Source organism: Panthera uncia, chromosome E1 (genome assembly GCF_023721935.1).
Source record: "Panthera uncia isolate 11264 chromosome E1, Puncia_PCG_1.0, whole genome shotgun sequence".
Lineage (NCBI taxonomy): Eukaryota > Metazoa > Chordata > Mammalia > Carnivora > Felidae > Panthera > Panthera uncia.
This window is the reverse complement of record NC_064814.1, coordinates 33,187,020-33,213,207: the sequence shown is the minus strand read 5'-3', so window position 1 is coordinate 33,213,207 and position 26,188 is coordinate 33,187,020. Positions and strand designations below refer to the sequence as shown.

The 26,188-nt window shown below is 35.0% G+C and overlaps 1 protein-coding gene across 2 annotated transcripts in view; it reads right to left on the bottom strand.

Moving 5' to 3' along the window:
- INTS2 (integrator complex subunit 2) overlaps positions 1-26,188 on the bottom strand; it is a 60,285-nt gene that overhangs the window by 10,430 nt on the left and 23,667 nt on the right. For both annotated transcript variants that reach the window (XM_049636531.1, XM_049636530.1), the window contains exons 13-19: positions 24,877-25,011; positions 23,436-23,612; positions 22,546-22,654; positions 10,704-10,808; positions 7,831-7,995; positions 6,553-6,754; positions 2,589-2,714 (exon numbers count right to left, since the gene is read on the bottom strand). In XM_049636531.1, the coding sequence (XP_049492488.1) occupies positions 2,589-2,714; positions 6,553-6,754; positions 7,831-7,995; positions 10,704-10,808; positions 22,546-22,654; positions 23,436-23,612; positions 24,877-25,011 (1,019 nt within the window). The remainder of the gene's footprint in view (positions 1-2,588; positions 2,715-6,552; positions 6,755-7,830; positions 7,996-10,703; positions 10,809-22,545; positions 22,655-23,435; positions 23,613-24,876; positions 25,012-26,188) is intronic.

The window sequence follows — 26,188 nt, the reverse complement described above, 5'->3', positions numbered from 1 at the left end:
ACAATTTTGCTTTAGCCATGGCAACGTGGTAGATAATGAGAAAAAACAAGATTTTTCACTGTATACCTTTTTCTTCTGTTAATCTTCTTGTTTGTTCACTTACTAATGAACACTAACGTGTTTGTTCGCTTACTAATGAACACTAATGTGTTTGTTCACATTACTAATATAATGAAAAGTTTCATACACACATAAAAAAGGAAAGATGATAATCTCCAATAACTAATCACCTAGCTTCAACAGTTATCGACATATGGCCAGTCATTTCCTCTATGCCCGCATCCACTTTCCCACCACCAACACTGGGTTAGTTCAAAGCAAATCCTAAACATCATATCTTTTTATGCATTTATCTTTTTATATTATTTGATATTTTTAAAAACCATATGGATGATCACTTGGTAAAAAAGTTAAATTTTAAAAAAATTAACAAAATTGGGGCACCTACTAAGTGGTTCAGTCAGTCAAGTGTCCGACTTTGGTTCAGGTCACAATCTCACAGTTCATGGGCTTAAGCCCCACGTCAGGCTCTGTGCTGACAGCTTAGAACCTGGAGCCTGCTTTGGATTCTGTGTCTTCCTCTCTCTCTGCCCATCCCCCACTCACACTGTGTCTCTCTCTCTCTCAAAAATAAACATTAAAAAATGTTTTTTTTAATTAACAAAATTAAAAGGCAAAATAGAACCACACAGGAAAAATCAGCTACATATATAGAGAGAGAGTGCGCGAGAGAGCGCGTGCGCTAATATCCTTTATGAAGAACTCTTTCCAAATCAAAAAAGATAAGCATTATAATAGAAAAGTAGACTAAAATATAAAGAAGAGATAGCAATAGCCAATAAACATATTAAAACATTCAATCTATAAACTGGTTCAGCCGTTCTAGATGGCAGAATAAAAATATGAGTATGAATCAAAATATGAATATGAAAAATATGAATGAAAAGTCTTGAAAATGAGCATGTTACTTTTGCCTCCATAATACCATTTTTAAGAGTCTGCTCTGGAGCACCTGACTGGCTTAGTCAGAAAAGCATGCAACTCTTAATCTCAGGGTCATGAATTTGTGCCCCACATTGGTTACAGAGATTACTTAAATAAATAAACTTTAAAAATAAAATGTTTACAAAAAAAGAATCTGTTCTAAGGAAATTCTCAGTACACAGTCACCACAGCACTACTGATGATAACAAATAACAGAAATAAGCAAAAAAATATCCAACAATAGGGATTGGGTTAAGCATAGCGTATCTATATGGAATATTATGCAGCCAATAGATATAAGAATACCTATTAATGGGGGGAAAGTTTCACAAGTGAAAATCTAAGCTACAAAAACATTACATACATTATGATAGCATAATTTGACAACTTCTTGAACAACTGGAGACAATTCAAGTGAAAAGTTACCTACTTAAGTGGATTTTTAACATCGACAAATTGTTTTAGAAGTTTTTTTCTGGAAGTGTTATTTACTGCTATTTTTCTTTTATTAGATACTTAAGTGTCATTTAAACTGTTCATTCTTTTGATTCCTATTTCCTATGAGACCTTGATCTCACCAAACCATACGTGGCTGATTTTGCAACTTTTGTCACTTCACAAATATCATCCTTCAGTTGAGGAGAGAGGAGTACATTCAGAGAGTATATATCCTGGTTAAGTCTTCTTTAACTCTAGTTTCCATCCCCCATCCCAAGCCATCTAACCTAAGGCTTCTCAAGGTACCACCTACATGACCTCTTTAGCCTAACATTCAAGGCCCTCGATAGTCTGACCCCAACTTGACATTCCAGTTCTAAAGTGTGTTCCTCTGAACAACTTACCCCTCCATTCCAACAAAGCCTTTTTCATTTCTGTTTCTATACTTTTGCTCAAAACTGTTCTTTTTCCCACAATGCCTTCCTTGACCCCTTAGCCCCATCGTTATAGTATCTACTCATCTAAACCCTATTTCTATCCTTTAAAATACTACTCAGGTCCCACTTCATCTACATCTTTCCTGATCCTTTAACAGCATTCATATACTATACCATTCATCTGCAAATGACCATATTATTTAACTTCTCATGTGTTTGTATTATTTCCCCATGCAGGCAATAATCACTTCAAAGGCAGGCCCCTCATCCTATATATCTTTGAGATTACTTAGCAATTGGAAATTCAAATATTAATGATGTGAATTAACAAAATCTGCCCCTTGAGGTGAAGTCACTTCAACTCAATTGATTCAGTTCAAAAACTGACAAGGAATTATAGACAAGTGTGGAATCAAGCTAACATCACAACTGAAAATGCCAAAAAGATCACAGCTTTAGTGTACATAACAGTTCATACTAAGCCAGTTTTTTTAAAAGCCTTTTACAAAAATGCTAGCAACAAGGCTAGGTTTTACTAATCACATATTAAATATTAAACTGAATAAATAGTTCTTGACTGAAGACAAAAAAACAAACAAAACCTCACAGTTCATACTGCCAATTATCTGTAAGAACAGTAAGATATAAGCTTAAACTAAATTTCTTCAATTTCGTTTGACTCTCCAAAGTATAACTCCAAAATAAAAATGAAACTCAAATGACACATACCTGTGTACCCTCTGATCACATCTTAGGACAATGAGAGGATCTATCATCAGGTCATTCTGAGTATACTTTTGCTGTCGTACAAACTTTATTGAAGGCTGAAGTGCATTAACTGTCATTACCCACAGCCTGATGAGAAAATAATCACATGTTCAAAAACAGCTATATTATATTTCAAACTTGGAGCCATCTACTCCTAACTTAGAATGATATATTCAGGAAAAAATTTTTAAAAAGATGTGAATGAACTTGGAAAAATTAAGAACTATAGAAACCTAACTTAAGTATGATGTCTCTAAAACAAATGAAGATAAAACAGTAAACACAAAGTAGTTTCAAAAATCCTCACAGTTGTAATGGAATAATCATGGCATATGAAAGTATGAATGAAAATCTCAGCACTTTGAAACTGTATCTGGCCTCATAAATTAAGTCCTGGTTCTGTATCACCATAATATCTCAATGTGAGATGCCACTTAGAGATTAGACATCAAAACTATAAAAGTGATTACTAACTTGACTGTATATTATAATTTCTGAAGGATATGCCAGTATGAAGAGTACCTGATCTCTTACAGGGAAGCCCCAGAGTTCATCAGCCCCACCTTGCACACAGAGCTTGCTTGTCCACTCTTACATATGAGTGGACAGCCAAGAGTCATCAGACACCTAAGGAAAGCATCTAGTTTGAAAGATTAAAATATGCAAACAGAGGGGCACCTGGGTGGCTCAGCCAGTTGAGTGTCTGACTCTTGAGTTTGGCTCAGGTCATGATCCCAGCATTGTGGGATCAAGTCCCGCATCGGCCCTCCCTCACTCTCTCAAATAAAAATAAATAAGTAAATAAATAAATAAATAAATATTTAAGATATGCAAACAGAAAGAAACTTCAAAGAAACAGAGAATGTAGGGATGAGAAATTTTTCTTAAGCCTATAATTAATATCCTTAAAGGACAGAATATTGCATATATGAAACAAGAACAGTAGGCATTTAAAAATATTCAGGTAAGAAAGAATTCTTAGAAATTAAGAATATAACAAAATTTTTTAATTCAAATCAAAGGCCAGAAGATAACACTGAGGAAATATTCAGAAAATATATTTAAAAGACAAATTTAAAAAGAAGAGAGAAAATTGAAAAATCGGAGGGTTTAAACCAAGAGGCTTAAAATCCAAATTACAAAAACTACAGAAAACAGAGGTAAAACATTATTGAAGAAAAAATATATATATTAAAATGTCCTTAGAAATGAAGGCATTAGGAGTGCCTGGGTGGCTCAGTCAGTTGAGCGTCTGACTTCAGCTCAGGTCATGATCTCACAGTTTGTGGGTTCGAGCCCCGCATTGGACTCTGTGCTGACAGCTCAGAGCCTGGAGCCTGCTTTGGATTCTGTGTCCCCCTCTCTCTCTCTGCCCCTCCCCTGTTTGTGCTCTCTCTCTCTCTCAAAATAATAAACATTAAAAAAAAAAAAAAAAAATGAAGGCATTAGTCCCAGACTAAAAAAAGGCCAAGCACATGAAACTATGAATAAAAAAAGGCCCACACCAAAATACATCATCATGAAATTCCAGAAAACAGTGAAAGAAAAAAACCCTACAATTTAAGAGAGAAAAAACAATGGTCACATACAAAGGAGTGGGAATTGGTATATCATTAGATTACTTAATAGCAACAAGGGAAGCTCAATTCATTCAGTAGGATGAAGTCTTCAAATTTCTGAAAGGAAAACTGAGCTAGAATTCTACACCCAGGCTAAAGAATAATCACATGTAATGGGAAGAATAAAAACCTTTTCACACCTGGAAGTCTCAAAAAATAAATAAGTTCTCTAAACACCCTTTCTCAGGGAACAACTTGAGTGTGTGTTCCACTCACTAAAATGAAGAAGTAAACCAAGAAAGAGAAAAACATGGAATCCAAAAAGAGAGACAAAAGCAATTCCAGGATGGCTACTGTGCATGTCCCAAATTGAAAAATGAAGATGGAAAGCTATGAAAGGAATGTTTCCAACAAAAAAATGTTACTGATACATTACCTGATGTATTATAACTAATTGTAAAGTAAATTTCCTCTCAATGAAGTTGAGGGATGAATTAGTTATTGATACAAAACAAAAACAAAAGCAAAACAAACCCCAAGCAAATGGAAGAGGAAAGTATTAACTCAGGGTTTGTGTATAAGGTATAAAGGAAGGCAGTTGTATAGGAAAGAGACTGTAATCAAAGGATATTGCATAGGTCACCTATAAAATTAGGACTTAAGAGGCACATTGAATACTGCTTCAACCAAAAATTTTGATACTACTGTGTTGGGAAACACAGAGGAAGGAAAAGTATGTATTGGGGGAAGAGGAACTCATGGAGGAGCAAACAGGTAAAAGTGCTAACCCTTTATCTTGTATAGTGGAAAGTCGTAAGATAATTTCTAAATTGGAAAGTCAGGAAATCATAGTAATTATATTACTGAGATAGATGGGGGGACATAAATGCCAGAATAAAAAGGTAAGAGAGCTGAAAATAGTTGTCTCTGGGGAGCAACAGTCTAAAATGAGAAGGAATATACTATTTATGTTCTTAAGTTGTGTATTTCTTTATCTGATATAAGTAAAAATTAAATTTGAAAAGTATAGGGGCACCTGGGTGGACTCAGTTGGTTAAGTATCCAAATCTTGATTTCAGTTCAGATCATGATCTCATGGTTTGTGGGATCAAGCCCTGAATCAGAGCCTGCTTGGGATTCTCTCTCTCTCTCTCTCTCTCTCTCTCTCTCTCTCTCTCTCTCTCTCAATCTCTGTGCCTTCCCCACTTGTGGGCACACACACACTCTCTCTCAAAATAATAAGCATTTAAAAAAATAATAAAAAGCATAAATATTCCCAGACCTACTGAATCAAAATCACAGGTAAGTCCAGCCCAGCATTCTGTTTTTACTAGGTGTTTTTGGTTGTTTCTCTATTTAAACAATATTTTCTTTTGTTTTTATTTAAATTCCAGTTAGTTAACCTAGTGTAATTTTAGTTTCAGGTGTACAATTTAGTAACCCAACACTCACATAAAACACTCGGTGCTCATCACAACAAGTGCACTCCATCCCCATCACCTACTTAAACCAGGTGTTTTTGATGCAATATATGGAACAGGAGAGACTCATCTTTGTAAAGGCAAAATAATTAATCCAGTATTCTCTAAACTTTACTGCACACCAGAATCACTGGGAAATACTTAAAAAAAAAATACTAATGGCTGACCTAATGACCACCAACAGACATTCTGATTTAATTGGCATGGGTTACAACTTGGGGGTTAGGGGTTTTAAAAGCTCTCCAGGTGATTTTTAATGTGCAGCAAAATTTGAAGCCATGGCAATGATTGGAAGATACAATGGTGATCTAAATCACAATTAGCCACAAAAGACCATACATGAGAACTCATTTTTAAAGATCTTTCTCAAGTTGGAAATACTTTAAAGTTTCTCTCTGTTTCTTAAAAGAAAGTTTATTCTTTTTTTTTTTAATTTCTTTTAATGTTTATTCATTTTTGAGAGACAGGGAGAGGGAGAGAGAGGGGGAGAGAGGGGGACAGAGGGAGAGAGAGGGAGAGAGGGAGAGAGAGGGAGAGCGAGCGAGCATGAGTGGGGGAGGGGCAGAAAGAGAGAGGGAGACACAGCATCTAAAGCAGGCTCTAGGCTCTGAGCTGTCAGCACAGAGCCTGATGCAGGGCTCGAACCCACAAACCGCAAGATCATGACCTGAGCTGAAGTTGGCACTTAACCGACTGAGCCACCCAGGCGCCCCAAAGAAAGTTTATCCTTTTCCTTAAAATTATAACAGCTCTCTAATTAGCAGTCTTTAGGAAGGATTTATATTATCAGATACTCAACCATTTTTTCCACATTTAAGTTTAGGTTATTGTATACAATCACTGCTATACACTTATTTATTACATGAAACAATACACTGAAATTACCTTCTAGGCATCACAGTATTAAGAACCATCCATAGTTTATTGACCGTTTGAAGAATTCGCCGCGGAACCCCTGAATTCAACAGCTGGTTCATATTGGATGTTAATACTTCTGCATATGGTATAAGTTCACTGGCAGAGAGCAGAGTCAAGTGTTCTAGAATCTGCATCACTTGTGTGTGACTTACTGGGACAGCTGAAAATGCTAAAAGGAAAACTTAGCAGTCATGATCTAACTTCTATACAGCTTACCAAATATTTGGTAATACCGTCCTATCAGACTACACACTACAAAAATCAAGGAAACACTGTTGCTCAAAAAGAATAAAACTTTCAATCCTGCCCATAAGTGGCTATACTTAAAATAAGAGCCCTAAGAAAAATTCATGTAAGTATAGTTATATCATAAAAAAATAAAACAAAACAAAACAACAACAGAAATCCCATTTAAAAAAATACATTGGTGACCCAAAGACAAATGTCATTTCCTTGGTGATTCAGACTAATTTAAAAAATTGACTGAAACATGAAAATATACCCAAATATTGTTTTTGGTAGTAACATTCATTAAGATTCAAACTTCTTGATATCTTCCATCTGGGTGGCCCCCTCTATAGGATGTAAGTACCCAGCACACTGCTGTTAGTAAAAAGTATCCAGAACTATGCTTTTCAATAGAATAGTCATTAACCACATGTGGCTATTGAACACTTAAGAAATGTAGCTAGTGCAAAATGAGATGTGCTGTAAATATAAAACACCACATTGAAAGACTTTGTATGGAAAAACAGTAAAATATTTCATTAATATTTTTATATTGGTTACATGATGAAATAATAATACATTAGATATACTGGATTAAATTAAATAATTATTAAAATTAATTTTGCCTGTGTTTTACTTTTAATGTGGCTATAGAAAGTTTAAAATTACATATGTGGGTCATATCATATTTCTATTTGAGAGTGTTTGAACATTATCCAATAACAGCAAGTACATTGCTCTATTCCATGGCATTTATTTCTGACCAGTTCGGACCTTCCTAAAGCCATGTGACCTGTTTAGTGATGGACATAGAAACTATGAAAAAACAGATACAAGCATGTCAGAAAGAAATGGCTAAAACTCCTTAAACTCAAAGAAAATTACTTAAAATATATTAACCAAATATGGTTACATACCCTGGAACGCTTGGAAAATTCTGCATGATTTGAAGATTTCAATGAGCCTAACATCTCTTTGTACTACAACAGGGTAAAAGGAGTATCCAATTTACTATACCTTCTTGGAGTTGTTTAGGAGAGTGGTTTTTGGCATTATTGGTCAGTAGCATACGCCTTAACAGGGCATCAGTTCCTGTGATTTCTTCTTCACAGATCCAATCATCCACAATGCATAAATGTGGGTAATTAGTTGCAAGGAGACGTAGTAAAGCAGAATGTAACCCTTGAAAATTTACAAAAAGTCAACTGGATTCTTCATTCTCAAATATCAAAATCTTCTCCCTCCCCGTCCCTTCCATTTTCGGCAAACCAAAAGAATGTGCACTTCATACTTCATATGTGCAAGCATACTACCATTTGAGAACTTCTGTTCAGTAGTTCAGCTAGAGAATCTGCTTAAGATCCCCAAGTGATTTGATACACAAAAAGGTAGAAACTACAAGTTTTATCAAAAGTTCTCAAGCTTTCTTCTACCCTATCCTAATATAAAAGTCTCCCATCAGGGGGTGCCTGGGTGGCTTGGTCGGTTAAGCGTCCGACTTCGGCTCAGGTCATGATCTCACGGTCCGTGAGTTCGAGCCCCACGTCGGGCTCTGTGCTGGCAGCTCAGAGCCTGGAGCCTGCTTCTGATTCTATGTCTCCCTCTCTCTCTGACCCTCCCCCATTCATGCTCTGTCTCTCTCTGTCTCAAAAATAAATAAACGTTAAAAAAAAAAAAAAAAAAAAAAAAGTCTCCCATCAGGAAAAGTCACTTGACATAGCAATAGTTCAAGAGGGAGGGAGGAAAAAAAAGGTGAAAAGCATGTCCATTTTGGGAAGATCATATATGGTTTGAAAAAGGCCTCACTGAGAAATTCTGACAGGCTTCGATAGAAGAACACATGCTCTCTTCCAGCCCAGTTAAGAATCACTGCTACAGATGGGTAAAAAATCAAAATTGCCCCCTTTGAGTACCTAAAAGATCTCAAGCATTCTATGTACATTTTTTCATTTCTCCCTAGCAGCCCTTCAAGGTAAGTAACATTGTCTTCATTCTACTGTAAGGAAACAGACTGAAAGACATTTTTTAAAGTTCCCTGAATCATATAGCTAAGTATGTCAGCCAACCAAAGCAGTACTGATGACACCTACAAGACACTGCATTGGCCTTCCTTCAAGAAGAGTTAAGGAAGCTCAAAAGGAATAGGAAACTTCCTTTTACTAAATCAAAGTCTTGCTTGTAACAAGACTATGCTATGCTATGCTTATAGCATAGTTTGACTATTCATGACTATTACTGTATAATATCAATAACGATAAAATAAATGATAGTGTACAAAATGTCTTAATTAGATACATGAAGTACCACTATGCTAAATGGCACAAAAATATTGTTGTTACTATATTATTATTATCATCCTCATCAGAGTTGTAAGACTAGTAGTAACAGTATTAGGTGTAATAACAGTACTTTTCATCCAATCATCTCCTTATTATGCAACTTAGATCAAATCATACCACTGCTCAGTCCCAGGAGGGGCAGTATCTGCTTCCTTTGTCACAGAAACTGCTTAAAATTAATATTTCTATTTGAAAAATGCTGCAACAATCAAAAGTGGTTTAATTTTTTTTTTTAATGTTTGTTTTTGAGAGACAGAGAAAGACAGAGCACGAGCAGGGGAGGGGCAGAGAAAGAGAGGGAGACACAGAATCTGAAGCAGGCTCTAGGCTCCAAGCTGTCAGCACAGAGCCCGATGCAAGGCTCAAACTCACAAACTGCGAGATCACAACCTGGGCCAAAGTCAGCTGCTTAACTGACTGAGCCACACAGGCACCCCAAAAGTGGTATTATTTTAAAGTTTAAATATCTAAATGCACAACTACGTGTACAGTTAAGACTATCCCAAAACAGTCATAAAATGAGTACCTACAATAGTGAAAATTAATATACACTTCATAATCTCTTCAATAAAATGTTACTTGCCAAACATTGTCAAATAAAACATTATTTCCTTGGAAAAGATTATGCAAAGATATAAGTAAATAAATGCAGACGTCTGACTAAATGTGACCAAAGAAGGTCATCTTTGTTCCTGCTTGAAACCAACCATAACAAAGAAAGAAAAAGAAAACTCCAACTTCAGAGAAACAAACAAAAAACCCACACTCAAACATTACAAAGAGTGGTGTCAAATTAAGAAAAAAACTGAATTTTAAGAGGCGCATGGGTGGCTCAGTCAGTTAAATGTCCGACTTCAGCTCAGGTGATGATCTTGTAGTCAGTGAGTTGGAGCCCTGTGATAGGCTCTGGGCTGACAGCTCAGAGCCTGGAGCCTGCTTCAGATCATGTATCTCCCTCTCTCTCTGCCCCTTCCTCCTCACACTGTCTTTCTCTCTCTCTCAAAAATAACATTAAAAACATTAAAAAAAACCCTGAATTTCTAAAAATATTACTATATGTCTATTTGACAGTTTTACAGTAAAAATCTAGTAATTCTGTGGTATGGAAAATTATGGAGCAATTAAAAGCAATAAGGTAGATCTACATGTACTGGCATAAAAACATTTCTAAGACACCAAAAGAAAAAAGCAAGTATCAAAAGAGATAGGGTATAATACCATTTATAGTTTAAAAAAACAATTGTTTTACATGTGTGTAGCTATTAGCTTTAACCATATGAAACTGTATTTTTGTAGGTCAAAAAAAGTTGAATACCTGCAATTTCATATGGTTCGACTTACCAGAAAAAATGTCTGAAATTACATTCCAAAATAAAACTGGGTTTTGGGGAAGGGTAAATGCAAGGAGTAAGATAGGTATGTAAAGAGGAATTCACTTCTGAATTGTTGGATTTTTTACCATCAAGCACCTATTACACTTTATAACATTATAAACAGTACCGCATTTTTTAACAATAAACGTTAGCAGTAAAAAGCAAGCAAAACAAATACCTCCCAACTCTTGCTGCAGTCCTTGAGCCTGTCGAATAAGGAATTTGATAGGAATCTGATCCATTAAAGAAGACGAATATGATTTGGGCTTTCTTTGCATAGCAGCTGTCAAAGATAAAAAGTGTAAGATAAAAACAGTGTAACAAACAACAGCAATCTTAACCTTCAACCTAAATGGAACAAAAAACATTAAATTGCATTTCATTCACTTACCCTGTGAATATACTTCACAAAAAATGAAGAATCATTACCTAATAGTGGATACACAGGAAAAGCAAGAACATATCTAAGGGGAAGATCTGGAAAATGCCCCTACATTGAAACTAGTAGGGAAAAAAATCGTGAAGAGAAGCCATCTGCAGAAGTGTTATACACTAAAAAACAAAAACCAACAAAACAAAAAACAAAAAAAACCCCAATAAGTCAAGACTCTCCCAAAACTAATTAGGAAGACTAAATGTAGCCATGACCATATGGCTTAAAGCTTCATGACTCCAATAGTCTTAATTTAATTATATTATATATTATACTGGTGACTGACTTAAAAAAAAAAATTTTTTTTTAAACATTTATTCATTTTTGAGAGACAGAGCACAAGCGAGGGAGTGGCAAAAAGAGAGAGACACACAGAATCCATGAAGCAGGCTCCAGACTCCAAGCTGTCAGCACAGAGCCCAATGTGGGGCTCAAACCCACCAACCATGAGATCATGACTTGAGCCTTAAGTCAGCCACTTAACCAACTGAGCCACCCAGATGCCCAGGTGACCGACTCTTTTTCTTTAGTTTATTATTTTATTTATTTTTTAATATGAAATTTATTGTCAAATTGGTTTCCATACAACACCCAGTGTTCATCCCAACAAGTGCCCTCCTCAATGCCCATCACCCACCCTCCTCTCCCTCCCACCCCCCATCAGCCCTCCTCAGTTTATTCTCAGTTTTTAAGAGTCTCTTAAGGTTTGGCTCTCTCCCTAACTTTTTTTTTCCTTCCCCTCCCCCATGGTCTTGTTAAGTTTCTCAGGATCCACTCTTTTTAAAGGAAGTTGGGCAGTATGAATTTGACTGCCCTCTCACAATTTCTATCTTTAGCCAGCAAACAATTCCTTTTTTTAAAAAAACAAGTCCATCTTAGGGGCAGCTGGCTGGCTTAGTCAGTAGAACGTGTGACTCTTGATCCCAGGGTTGTGAGTTAGAGCCGCACACAGGGTGTAAAGATTACTTAAAAATAAAATCTTTTTAAAAGATAAATAAAGGGGCACCTGGGTGGCTCAGTTAGTTAAGTGTCTGACTTCGGCTCAGGCCCATGATCTCATGGGTTTGACCCACGCACCCCCCCACCCTTCCCCCATATCAGACTCTGTGCTCATAGCCTGGAGCCTGGAGCCTGCTTCAGATTCTGTGTGTCCATTTCTCTCTGCCCCTCCCCTGTGCTCTCTTTCTCTCAAAAATAAACATTAAAAAAAAATTTTTTTTAAGTAATAAATAAATAAATAAAACAAGTCCATCTTAATTTCTCTTCTTTTTCTGTGGTCTTAAATCAGTACCTACTCATTTGCTTAAATATCTATTATGGATTAGTTTCCCTATTTCCAATTTCTCTTCTCTTTAATCCATCCTTCACATTGCTGCCATAGTCCTCTTATGTAAATACAGATTTTACCAGATCACGTGCCTCCGGTTACACGCTCAAAATCCTTCAGTGGATTCCTATATCCTACAGAATAAAGGTACCTACCAATCAACACTATCTTTTTTTTTTTTTACGTTTATTTATTTATTTTGAGAGAGAGAGAGCACACATGCACAGGCAGAGAGAGACAGAGAGAGAGAATCACAAGCAGGCTCTGTGCTGTTAGCACAGATGTGGGCCCAATCCCACGAACCATCAAATCATGACCTGAGCCAAAAATCAAAAGTCAGATGCTTATCTTTTTTTGTCTCATCTCCATCATATTCTATATGCCTGGCACCCTCCTCTCATTCCAAGGTACTTTATTATACACCATAGGACTATATGATCAACCAGGATGTTCATAGTGTAAAAAAGCATATGCAATATGCTTACCCTTTTTTCAAATACAAACCACAAAGTGTAAACTCAACAATTTTTTTTTTGAAGACAAGAAGTACATAAGTCCAAGTGTTAGAGTAAAGGTTGAGAATCATTGCCTATATAGACCATATACCTCTTGACTAAACATAACCTCCCTTGTAAATTAATAAATTAGCTTCCTAGTTTTCCATACCAATTTTGTATGAATTCCATTAAGAACACGTTTCAGAAGGCAGTTAAACAGAATAGGTTCTAATGACAGTCAAATTGGGATTCCAACACTTACTAGTGAAGGAAGTAGTCTTAGAGCAATTAGGAAAGAAAAAGAAATAAGACATCCAAATTGGAAAGGAAGAAGTAAAAATGTCACTCTTTGCAGATGACATATGAAGACTCCATCAAAAAACTGTTAGAATATGGGGTACCAGGGTGGCTCAGTGGGTTGAGAATCTAACTTTGGCTCAAGTCATGGTCTCACAGTTGATGAGTTCAAACCCCACATCTGGTTCTCTGCTGTTAGCACAGAGCCAGCTTCAGATCCTCTGCAGCCCCTCAGCCCCTCCCCCGCTCGCGCTTTCTCTTAAAAATAAATAAACATTAAAAAAAAAAGAACTGTTAGAATAAGTGAATTCAGGGGGCACCTGGGTGGCTCAGTCAGCTGAGTGTCTAACTCTTGATTTCGGTTCAGGTCATGATCCCAGGGTTGTGGAGCCTGCTTAGGATTCTCTTTCTCTTCCTCTGTCCCTCTCCCCCATTTGCACTCTTTCTAAAATAAAAAGTCTACTATTAAAAACATCAATTCAGTAAAACTGCAGGATATAAAATCAATACACAAAAATTTATTGCATTTCTATACACTAATAATGAACTATCAGAAAGAGAAATTAAGAAAACAACCCCATTTATAGTTACATCAAAAAGAATAAAATACCTAAGAATAAGTTAAACCAAAGAGGTGAAAGACCTGAATACTGAAAACTGTAAGACATCAATGAAAGAAATTAAAGAGGACACAAATTAATAATATTTGTTATTTATAATTTGTTATTTGTAACATTTGGACTGTTTAAAATCAATATTATTAAAATGTCCATATCATCAAAAGCTATCTACAAATTCAGTGCAATCCCTATCAAAATTCTGACGACATTTTTCACAGAACTAGAACAAATAATACTAAAATTTGTATGAAACCACAGAAAACCCAAAAGCAACCTTGAGAGAGAAAAACAAAGCTAGAAGGAGCATGCTGATTTTTTTTTTTTTTTTTTTTTTTTTTTTGAGACAGAGAGAGACAGCATGAACAGGGGAGGGTCAGCGAGAGGGAGACACAGAATCTGAAACAGGCTCCAGGCTCTGAGCTGTCAGCACAGAGCCCGACACGGGGCTCGAACTCACAGAACTCACAGACCGCGAGATCATGACCTGAGCCAAAGTCAGCCGCCCAACCGACTGAGCCACCCAGGCGCCCCTCTGATTTTAAACTATATTACAAAGCTATAGTAATTAAAAGTTTGGTATTTATATGAAAGCAGACACATAGATCAATGGAACAAAGTAGAGAGCCCAGAAATAAACCCATGCATACATGGTCAACTGATCCACAACAAAGGAGACAAAGATATATAATGAGCAAGAGGACAATCTCTTCAATAAACAGTGTTGGGAAAACTGGACAGCCACGTGCAAAAGAATAAAGCTCAACTATCTAACACCACACACAATGATTAACTCAAAATGGATTAAAGACTTTAACAGAAGACCTAAAACCTTATGACTCCTAGAAGAAAACGTAGGTGGTAACTTCTTGGTCTTGGCAGTGATTTTTTGACTCTGACACCAAAACCAAAAGCAGGACACCTGGGTGGCTCAGTCAGTTAAGCATCTGACTCTTGATTTTGACTCAGGTCATGATCTCACAGTCAGTGGGTTTGAGCCCTGCGTCAGGCTCTGCACTAATGGTGCAAAGCCAGCTTGGGATTCTCTCTCTCCCTCTCTCCTTCTACCCCTTCTCTACTTATACCCTCTCTCTCTCAAACTAAATAAACTTTAAAAAAAAAAAAAAAAAAGCAAAAATTAACAAGTGTGACTACATTAAACTAAAAAGCTTCTGCACTGGAAAGAAAACCATCAACAAAATGAAAAGGCAACCAAATGAACTGGAGGAAATATTTACATATCATAAATCTGATAAAAGGCTAATGCCCAAAATATATAAAATAGCTCATACAACTCAACAGCAAAAAAAAAAAAATCTGATTTTAAAATGGACAGAAAACCTAAATGTATATTTTTACAAAGAAGATATACAAATGGCCAATAGGTATATAAAAAGATGCTTAACATCATTAATCATCAGTGAAAGGCAAAAAAACCCTGCAATTAGCCATCACCTCACACCTGTTAGAGTGGCTATTACCAAAAAAGACAAGAAATAAGTGTTGCCATGGATGTGGAGCAAAGGGAACCCTATGTGCTACTGATGGCAATGTAAATCGGGTATAGTCAATATGGAGGTTCCTCAAAAAATCAATAATAGAGGGGCACCTGGATGGCTCAATCTGTTTAGCATCTAACTCTTGATTTTGGCTCAGGTCATGGTCTCATGGTTCGTGAGATCAAACCCTGTACCAGTCTCCATGCTGACAGTATGGAACCTACTTGGGATTCTCTCTCTCCCACTATTTCTGCCCCTTCCCCACTCTCTCCCTCAAAATAAATAAATAAACTTAAAAAAAAATCTTTAAAAAATAAAAATTTTAAAAATTAAAAAGTTGAAAAAATTAATAGAACAACCATATGATCCAGCAATTCCACTTTTGTGTAATTTACCTGAAGAAAATGAAAACATTAACTTGAAAAGATCCCCCCATGTTCACTGCATTATTCACAATAACCAAAATATGGAAACAACCTAGGTGTCCATCAATGGATGAATGGATAAAGAAAAATGTGGGGTGTGTGTGTGTGTGTGTAATATAATTCATCCATAAAAAAAAATGAAATCTTACCATTTTCAACAACACAGATGGACTTCGATGTCATTACACTAAGTGAAAAAAGTCAGAGAAAGACAAATACCATATTATCTCTTTTATGTGGAATCTTAAAAAAAAAAAAAAAAAGCTCGCAGATACAGAGAACAGATTGGTGGATGCCAGAAGCAGGGGGTGGGGGATAGAAGAAACAGGTGAAGGGGGGGTTCAAAAAAGAAAAAGAAAAAAAACCTCAATACTAAAAACCCATTTTGAAACCACAGCCCTATGGCTCATCTTGATATAAAATAAAATTGTATAAAATGTATAAAATAACACTAAAGAGGAAAAAAACACATAAAATGGTACTTTAAAGAGAAAGTAATAGATTGACTATACTTACACAGAATACTTATATATAAATTAGTAAAGATAGATATGTTAAATAATAAAGTACACACACACATACACACACACACACACACACACACACACACACACACACAGGTGTTCCAGTGATAGTCAAATCCTGGTTCCCACACTTATTGCTTAGGGAAGTTCAGCTTAGGGAAGTTCTTAACTTCCCTGTGCCTCAGTGCTCTCACCTGTAAAATCACAGAAACAGTACTCATCTCATAGAATTGTTTTGAGGGTTTACATGAGTTAACACATGTAAAGTGCTTCAAATAATGTCTGGCACATGACAAGCACTCAAATGTTAACTGGTATTATTAAGATCTATAGTCTCCAAGATTAATTTAGTGTAAAGTATCAATATTTAAGTTTCTGGACCTATAAAAATGAAGACAAAATCCTGATCACATTTTAATGATTCCATCAAAGAACTAGCAGCCCATGAGGCCCTGCCTAAAGCACTTATTTCTCTTTAACATCTCTGTGAAATACAGCATCAAAGATATTCTTAATCCTTCAGTAAAAGATAAACTGTAATTTGACAACAATCATATTTCCAAACTTCTTCCAATGCATGGCTTTCAAAGAGTCAAATCTAACATTTAATCTCATCCCCAACAAAACTGTAGAAATACTTTGAATATTATTTACATTGCCCCTAGTTTTTGTGACATTTTAATCCTTAAAAAAATCCGATAGAAAATAATTCACGTAGAAATTAGTGTAAACTTGATACCAAAGCAGAAAGAGAAAAAAGAAAGAAGAAAAAAGGTCAATTTCACTTGTTTAAATACAGATGGAAAAAAAAAAAAAACAACAACACGCAAATCAAACCTAGCACCATACTAAAAGAATAACATACCAAAACCAAGTAGGATACATTCCAGGAATATAAAGATATTAATTTTGCAATGAATTATATAAATAGACCAAACAAATCATCTCAATAACTGCCAAAAAAGTATTTACTTGATAAATTATTTTTTAAATGGTACTCTAAGAAATTCAGAGCTTAACTAATCCAAACTAAACACCAATACCTTTCCTATAACCAGTGATAACTTGTTAGAAGATTATCCAGAACCTATATAAAGGAAAATTTTATTGGCAGACGCAAAAAAACTTGAATAAATTTTGAAACTTAAATAAATTTGAACTCATTCAAAAAACATTTACTAACTATATGTGTCAAGGAATATACTAGATCTAGATACAATGGCAGAAAAACAGACAAAAATCAGTCCTCATGAAGCTTAAATTTTAACAATGAAAGAAAATTATTTCATATATCTAGATGGGAAGACTTAATATTGTAAAGATGGTAAATTCTCTCCAAATCTATAAACTTAACATAATTTTGATCAAAAATCCCAGCATAATAATCTTCTCTGGAAAGTTCATGTGAAAGATTAAACATGTAAGAACAGACAAAAATTCTGAACAAGAAGTTATGATGAAAGTAACTGGAACTTAAGAAAGAAAATCCAAAATCAGACATAGGTTTGTAAGAAAACTTCAATGTACATCAAAGCGACCTTCCAAAGCAATAGGAAAATGACAGATTATTCACTATGTGATGTTGACAAATAGCCAATTATAAAAAAATAAAATTGGATCTGTACCCCATACTTTACACCAAAATTAATTAAAGGCATACTTAAATTTTAAAAATGAAATAATAAGGTCCTAAAAGAACATATAGGTGATTAGTTATATGAACGTTAGTACCTAGCTTTGGAAGATTTTCTTCCCCCCAAAATTTTATAATTAAAAAACACCATAAACCGAGGTGCTGACAGCTCAGAGCCTGGAGCCTGCTTCAGATTCTGTGTCTCCCTCTCTCTCTGCCCCTCCCCTGCTCAAGCTTGGTTTCTTTCTGTCTCTCAAAAATAAATAAAACATCAAAAAAAATTTTTTTAAACACCATAAATAATAATACTCTATATTATAAAAAAGCACTCACATCTTATGCAAATATAGGAGTCTATATTGGTATAACCTATCTGGAAAGCAATATGGCAGTTCATCTTTTTTATATAAATTTTATTTATTCATTCTGAGAGTGAGAGCAAGAGAGAGAGAGAGAGAGAGAGAGTACAAGTGGGACAGGGGCAAAGAGAGAGGGAGAGAAAATCCCAAGCAGGCGTTGCACTGTCAGTGCAGAGCCCAACACAGGGCTCAAACCCACTGACCAGAGGTCACGACCTGGGCCAAAATCAAGAGGCAGACGCCTAACTGACTGACCCACCCAGGCAACCTTGTTCATTTTTTAAATCTTACAATTTTTCAGAATCTTAGACTTAGTAATTCTATATCTAGGAATCTCTCCTAAGGACAGAAATAATCATGCCTATGTACAAAGTTAGCTCTAACAGTCATTCCTCCACTGTTTATAATGGCAAAATTTGGAAACGGTTTAAATGTCCAACAAAAAGAAGTTTGTTAGTAATGAGATATTTATGAGGAAATATTGTACAGCTATTTAAAGATGCCCTTGAAAATGTACTATAATAGGCAAGTGTTTAAAATGTATTAAGGAGAAAGGTTAGATTAAAAAAATATGTATTACTGGGATGCCTGGCTGTCTCAATCAGTAGAGCACGCAACTCTTAATCTCAGGGTTGTGAGCCTCACAATGAGTGTAGATTACTTAAAAATAAAATCTTTAAAAAAATGTATTATGATTCTGACTTTGTAAAAGCTATCATCTGTGCAAAGACTGAAAGGTTTTCTAAGAAAATTCAAATGGTGATTAGCAGAATTATGGGTGGTTTATATTTCAATCTTTTTACTTTTCTCATTTCCTAGATTTTTTTCCAGTAAACACAACTTCTAATAAATGCTTTCTTTTTTTAAATCCAGCTCCTTTGCATCAAATAAGGTACAATTAGGTAGGTAAACAATGAAATAAGTTTTTAAAATTCTTATACTGTTACTCTAAAATATGGTCATACAACTTTTTTGTCCAAACTTTATTTTAAAGCTCTAAAACTTGAAGTTGCCAATAAATAACATTGGCCAATGGGGTGCCTGGATGGCTCAGTCGGTTAAGTATCTGACTTTGGCTTAGGTCATGATCTCACAGTTCGTGGGTTCAAGCCCTGCAATAGGCTCTGTGCTGACAGCTCAGAGCCTGGAACCTCCTTTGGATTCTGTGTCTCCCTCTCGCTCTGCCCCTCCCCCTCTCATGCTCTGTCTCTCTCTCTCTCTCTCTCTTTCTCTCTCTCTCTCAAAAATAAACATTAAAAAAAAATAACATTGGCCAATGTTTGCTTAAAAGTTACTGCATTCTATTTTTTTTTTTAGTGTTTATTTATTTTCGAGAGAGCAAGAGAAGGAAGGACAGAAAGAGAGGTAATAAAGTCTTTAGATGTAATAAACAGGAAACATTTTTTAAGTCTAAAAACTGGAACTATAATGGTAATGCTCATATTTTAATTAGGTATTAGTACACTGGGATTTAATATAGCACTCTATTTCTTACATATATTCTTCTGGATCAATACAATATTTAACTAAAATTAATATACATGGTATAAATATAAACAAATATAAATATTTTTAAACAAACCAAAAATATATGTGCATACGAAAAATATATAGACACATATGCACTTTTTTTCCAACGTTTATTTGAGAAAGAGAAAGAGAGAGCGTGCACATATGAGAGGGAGGGGCAGAGAGAGAGAGGGACATAGAGAATCCCAAGCAGGCTCTGCACTGTCAGCATAGAGCCTGATATATGACTTGATCCCATAAACTATGAGATCATGAGCTGAGTCAAAATCGAGTCGATGCTTAACAAACTAAGCCACCCAGATGCCCTCATATGCACTTTAATGGCCATGATAATCCAATACTTGGTTCTAACTGAAATTTCAGAATTCCATATGTGAGCATCTTCAGCTACCTGGTGGTTACCAGTAATTTTTATTATAAGGGCCAAAACCACAGAACATTTAACAATGTACTAAAACCAGAATACAACTTCACATGTAGGAATTAAATGTGAGGCAGAATTACCATTTTGAATGTGAAAGAGCAAAGTTCTCTTATGTTGAGACATATTCTGCAGTTATTTATTCCCCTTGGAGATGAAAAACTAGACTAGGAAAAAGTCTCCTCAACCAAAAAGAAAAAGACAGATCTCTCTATTTGTTTTCCACATCCATCACCTCTCAAGGACATCAGTCCAGGGGTTCTGTCCTCAGCATTATCAACCTTGCCTCTCCATTAGATTACTCCCAACAACATACAAGCATTCCCTAAACTCTTTCACCTTAAAAAAAAAAAGCCCTCTCGTGACCTCATTTTCCTCTCCAATTATCACATTCATTGCTTTCCTTTCTTTATGACTTCTCCAAAGACCTGTCTCTACTCACTGTCTTCAGTATATCTCCTCTACTTTTTGTTTCAATTCACTACAATCAGGCTTTCTCCTACCACTTTACTAGTAAAACTGTAAAAGTCAAATGACCTCCAGCAAGCAATATGCAGTCATCAGCTGAGCCTCAGTCCAAACCTTAACTTACTAGAAACATCATTTGACAGAGGGGATCACTGTATCTTCAGAAACATCTTCTCTTGGCTTCCAGGACATCATAACCTCCTGATTCTCCCACACTTTACTCTTGTCCTTTGTGATCCTATTTAATGTCATGATTTTAAATATCATATATATGCTGAAGAATCTCAAAGTCTAGTTATTTCCCCTGAATTCCAGGCCAGTATATATAACTATCTCCTTAACATCCCCATTTGAAAGTTTATCACACATTTCAAAATTAACATGTCCAAAACTGAGCTCCTGATCCTCCACAAATCTGCTCCTTCCCCTGGCTCTTTTATTTCAGTTGATAGCCATTCTGTCCTTTAGGCTCAGGCCAAAAGGCTCCACATTAACTTTGGCTCAGGTCTCTCAAATCTCATGAATTCATCAGCAAAACATTTCAACTCTAATTGAAAAATACATATGCACTATCAGTCCAAAACACCATTATCTTTTCCCTAGAATCTTGTAAAAACTTAATAACTTTCCTCAAATGCCCCAGTTCCTTTCCCAGATTCAATCCAGGCCAAGTTGTACTCCTAACCTAAAATCCTTAACTTTCCAACTGAGATCCATCAGATTATTGAGCAAAGAACAGAGGCTTAACAGGAACAGAGTTGAACTAAGCATATCACTGGGGACTGGAATATATAATCTTTAAAGATTGCTCCAGTCCTAAAAAACCCTGAGTACTTGTTAATTCTGCATGGTATACACATAAGAGTTGACTATACTACTCTCTGTACGTTCCTGTATTAAAAAAATTTTTTGCTAGACATTAATTTATATAAAAAATAAGAGTGTATCTTGGTTCCAGCTACAGTGTGAATGGTCTGAATTCTCCCCCAGACCACCTTCTTGTAATTTATTCTTCTATGGTCTACTGAATCACAAGTGTCATTTTTTTTTAACAGAATTAGTTATATGTGGATAAAAGTGAGAGACTACTATCTACTGCCTATTATTAGCCCATCTTGTGGCTAATATGACTAAGATTATAATTACAGTTAAGGGATATCATCCATATAACCCTAATGATTATAGTCAGGAAAGAAAGCAGCTGAGAAATCCACAGTATTCTTAAAACCCAATACTTCAGATAAATAAAAGAAACTGACCCGCCGAACACTGAATAGTAACTTTGATTTATAGCTCTCAAAAAGTAAAATCACTCAGCAAAATAACAGCCCTTACAAGAATTTTCCCTGTATTACATACTAAATGCCTACAGCTTTCTAATGACACTTTTTGTTCAGTATGGAACTACATACACTTAGCAAGCCTAAAACACAGGTGAATTTTCTTTTTCAAATATAGAAGAGCATACTACTTTATACCAATATCTTCTATGTTAAATCTGATCTTCTGATATTAAAGTTGCTGTTTGAAAGCCCAGTTCAGTGATAATTTTAATGGCAAAATGAAACTCTTCTGTTGTTTTTTTCTCCTGTTTTTGAATAGTTGGTATTCTTCATACTAATGGAAGGAAGGCAGGGCAAAGATTGAAATCAAGCAAAAAAATTTCAGTTACTTCTTTCAGATTTATCTCTTAATTTATAGGTACTTAGTAGAGTCACTAAATTGCTAAAATATAGGCAATTAGGCCATTATTAATTTAGCCTGCTAAAAAAAAGAAGACTGAGCCTCAAGGGGTGGTTATGTGCCCATACATACATGTATTTATGCATCAGAGTATATAATGCCTACATTGCAAAGACTACAGAATGATACTGGAATTTGTTAGTATACTAGACCTTATTTTCTCATGACAGCTTGGAAAATAACACAATATAAGCAAATCAAATGAACGATCACTAGAAACACTCCCCTATATACATGTACACCTTACCTAAAGTCTTCGTGTTTGCTAGGAGAGCCTCCTCATAAGACAGTATATAGTAAAGCACCAAAAGCTGTGCTGTGATACTGAAACGTTGATTAAGACGGATGTTGTCACCCTGGAGGTAATAATATAAATACTTTAAAATACTGTTAAATTTCATGACTGCTTTTTTGATGGGAAAATCATTTAACATAGACTATTCAGTGTTACTATTCCCAAGAGCAGATAAAATGGGAGAAACATTGCCATGTTTGTATTAAACTCAGAGACAACTTGAAGTTTAAATTTGAGATGGTATGGAAGATGAAAGGCAACATGCTTAACAGTCTTTAAGACAAAAAAAAAAAAAAAAAAAGGACTTCAGCTTTCCTCAACAGCAATTCTATCAGGCTGCTTCTGAAAAAGGTTTACTGGAGTCTCAAGTAGTACCTGAAATCACCATGAAGAACATAACTCCTAAAAAATATATATTTTACGTCTGAATATATTTATGAAAAATACAACCATCTTTTCCTTCTAAGAAATGGACAAAAAAAATTTTCTTCAAGTTGCCCAATTGAATCTAAGTAGATCTTAGATTCCCAGGAAGTTAAACAAACATCTTTTGAATGTATTGTAATGTCACAGAGTCCTGTGTTAAGCACACACTCTCTGGGGCACTCTTTAGACTTTAAAACGGACCTTTTAAAAGAACTCCTCAAAAAGTGCCTCTTCAACAAACCACTTGGAACTAATAACATACCTATAAATTTCCTAAGTGAGCTGAAGAAATTTTATCTCATTTAAAGTTCAGAACCACCCAGAAGTCCTCTAATAATCAAAGAAATAATATGAAACAAGTCAGAAGAATAAAATAAAATAAAAATCAGAAAAATGTACAAGAACTACTACTTTACCCCAATGACTCCTTGGAAAATACTGAGGATCTCCTGTTCTGTGACTGGCTGATTTGTGGCTTCTGGATTAGATTTAGATGCTGGAGTAAGTATGGAATTTATGTATACATCAATCAGAGGAAGTAATTGAGGATGGAGTGGAGTAGAGGTTTCACAAAGCTGTCTATAAATCCAGTCCTAAAAAAGAAGGTTATAGGCACTAAATCAATTATGGCAATAAGAAAAAGCAAGTAAAATTTAATAAGTACATACAATTTTACATGATTTATGAATCACTGAAACTATTAACTTTTAGCAGTTATAAATATATTACCCAGTTTCACAACTGTCTTTGATTTTAAAATATGAATTACTTGTTATATCTTAATCAAGACTATTGTCTAGTAGAAGATAAATCTAAAATGATGAGTCTGGGTTTCAAATATGGACTTTGGGTTTTTAGTCTATTAGTTTTTAAGTAGTAGGAAAAATATGTAAGTCACTACTATATCTATATTTAGGTATAGACCCCATAGCACAGAGGAATTTAGGGAGAGGAACAACTCTTTATAGCAAATCCTCGGATAGATTAAGAAAGTGATGAGTTGCCTGGGTGGCTCAGTCGGTTTAGCACCTGACTCTCGATCTCAGCTCAGGTCTTGATCTTAGGGTTGTGAGTTCAAGGCCCGTGCTGGGCTCCACACTGAGCTTAGAGACTACTTAAAAAAAAAAGTGGCCTTGGCAACTACTTATGGGAGAGACTATCACTTAACTACACACAGATAGAGGACATGTAGATATGGTGGGTGTGCATTCAGACTCTTAAATCTTTTCTATTTCATTTGTTAAAAATATAAAGAAGCAGAAGATACAATCTACCTGGAAAATAACTTCACTAAATCATGAAAACAAGGATAGTTAAAGGTAATATATCAATGCATATAAGTGTTCATTATTCTTTATAAATTAAAGAGCCTCCAGAAAAGGCTCAGATTTCTTTATTTTTGGGGTTTATCCTTTTCTTTAGAAGACCTTTTAACTGATATAGCCAACTATAAGTAACTGGAAATATATCGAAATATGTATGTTAGGTGTTAGCTATCCTTGTGACAAAAGTACAAATGCTGGTCATGGCTGACAAGAAACTTTGTTTGGTAAAGAAAACCAAAGTATAGAAAATGGCAATTTCTTACTAAGTTTTAACGAAACAGCCACATGCTATTATTGAAAATTCAAATGGATTAGTATCATCGTACATTTTGTCAATAACTTAAGAATTGTATTATTTTTAAAATCTGACATTAACTATACATACATTTATACATAGTCCTAGTTACTATGTATAAATGGATAGTAATTAGACATATTTTATACACAAAATCCACAGAAGCCTATAAACAGAACTAGAAAAAAAAAACCATTAACTTGGGTTGTAGCTTGAAATATAACTATAAGGTTATACTTTTATTGACACTTTGTGCTTGGTAAAGGAACGACTCCTGAGAAGCTGGTAAATACAATGAATGGGCAAAAATCCAGTAATGTTGGCACTCAGGTTGCTGGTGACAGGGACCCGAACAGCATGAGCTGTGACAACCTAAAAGGGAAAACAATATTAATACATATGATAAAACCAAATATAAAATTATTCTGAAACAGGGAAGATTAGCAGGTAGACTGTCAATATTTAATACAAATGCGGTCCCTAGGAATGAATGAGAAAAACTAATTACATGGTAATTAATACTTCTGAATGATGAGGCAGCATACATTTAGGAATTTGTAAAGCACTCTAATTTTTTAAATTTGTTTTTAAGCATAGATAGGTTGACAGTGATGTAGTAAGGTAAAATAAAAATCTAAAATTTGGAATCATAAAATCTGGACTCAGTGACTTTACATAAATCATTATATCTTTGGAGTCTATTTTCACATCTATAAAATGGAACAATATAGTCTTACCTGCCTCAAAAGGTTTTTGTGAGGGGGAAAAAGTGCTTTGAAAAACATATGTCAATTATAAAGTATCAGTTCTTTATATGTGATATAAATTCTTTATATATGATATAAATTATCACATTGACATAAACAGGAATTTTTATTGTCATTCTCATTCTGTCATGCATAGACCTCTAATGGTTGTTCAAAGATCCTTCCCAAAGTCATCTTCCAGTCATTTCAAATAAACACATAAAAAATAACTTATGAGTCTCCTATGTACCATGTGTGTCTGTACGTGGGAGTGTATGTACATTGAGGAGAGAAAAGAGAGTTTGGTATAGGGATGAGAGTATTACCCTAAAATAAACAACAGTTATGCATCCATGAGTATTTTCGAATCTCATTTTTTAAGACATGTATGTTCTTTGTTATCTGAGGTTTACATTAACAAATTAATCTGGGAATTAATTTTAAATTTCAGAATTGTCTCCTCGCTAAAAAAAAACAAAATATCCTTAAGATTACCCATGGACAAAAGAACTAAGGCCAAATAAGAACATGTAAATACAAGAATAAGGAATGTAGACACTCTAGCTTATAATTTAGTTAGAAATGAACATTACAGCCTAAAAGTTTAAACAGGTCTATATTTTGTTTTTCTCTTGACAAATCCAAATGATTATGTGAGATCCTTACCATCAACATCTAAGACCATACTCTTAGTATTTACTCAAAATCTCCAAAATATATAAATTTAAAACATACATTTGTATATAGTATATACTTTAAAAGTAAACTTTAGAGGTGCCTGAGGGGCTCCGTTGGTTAAACAA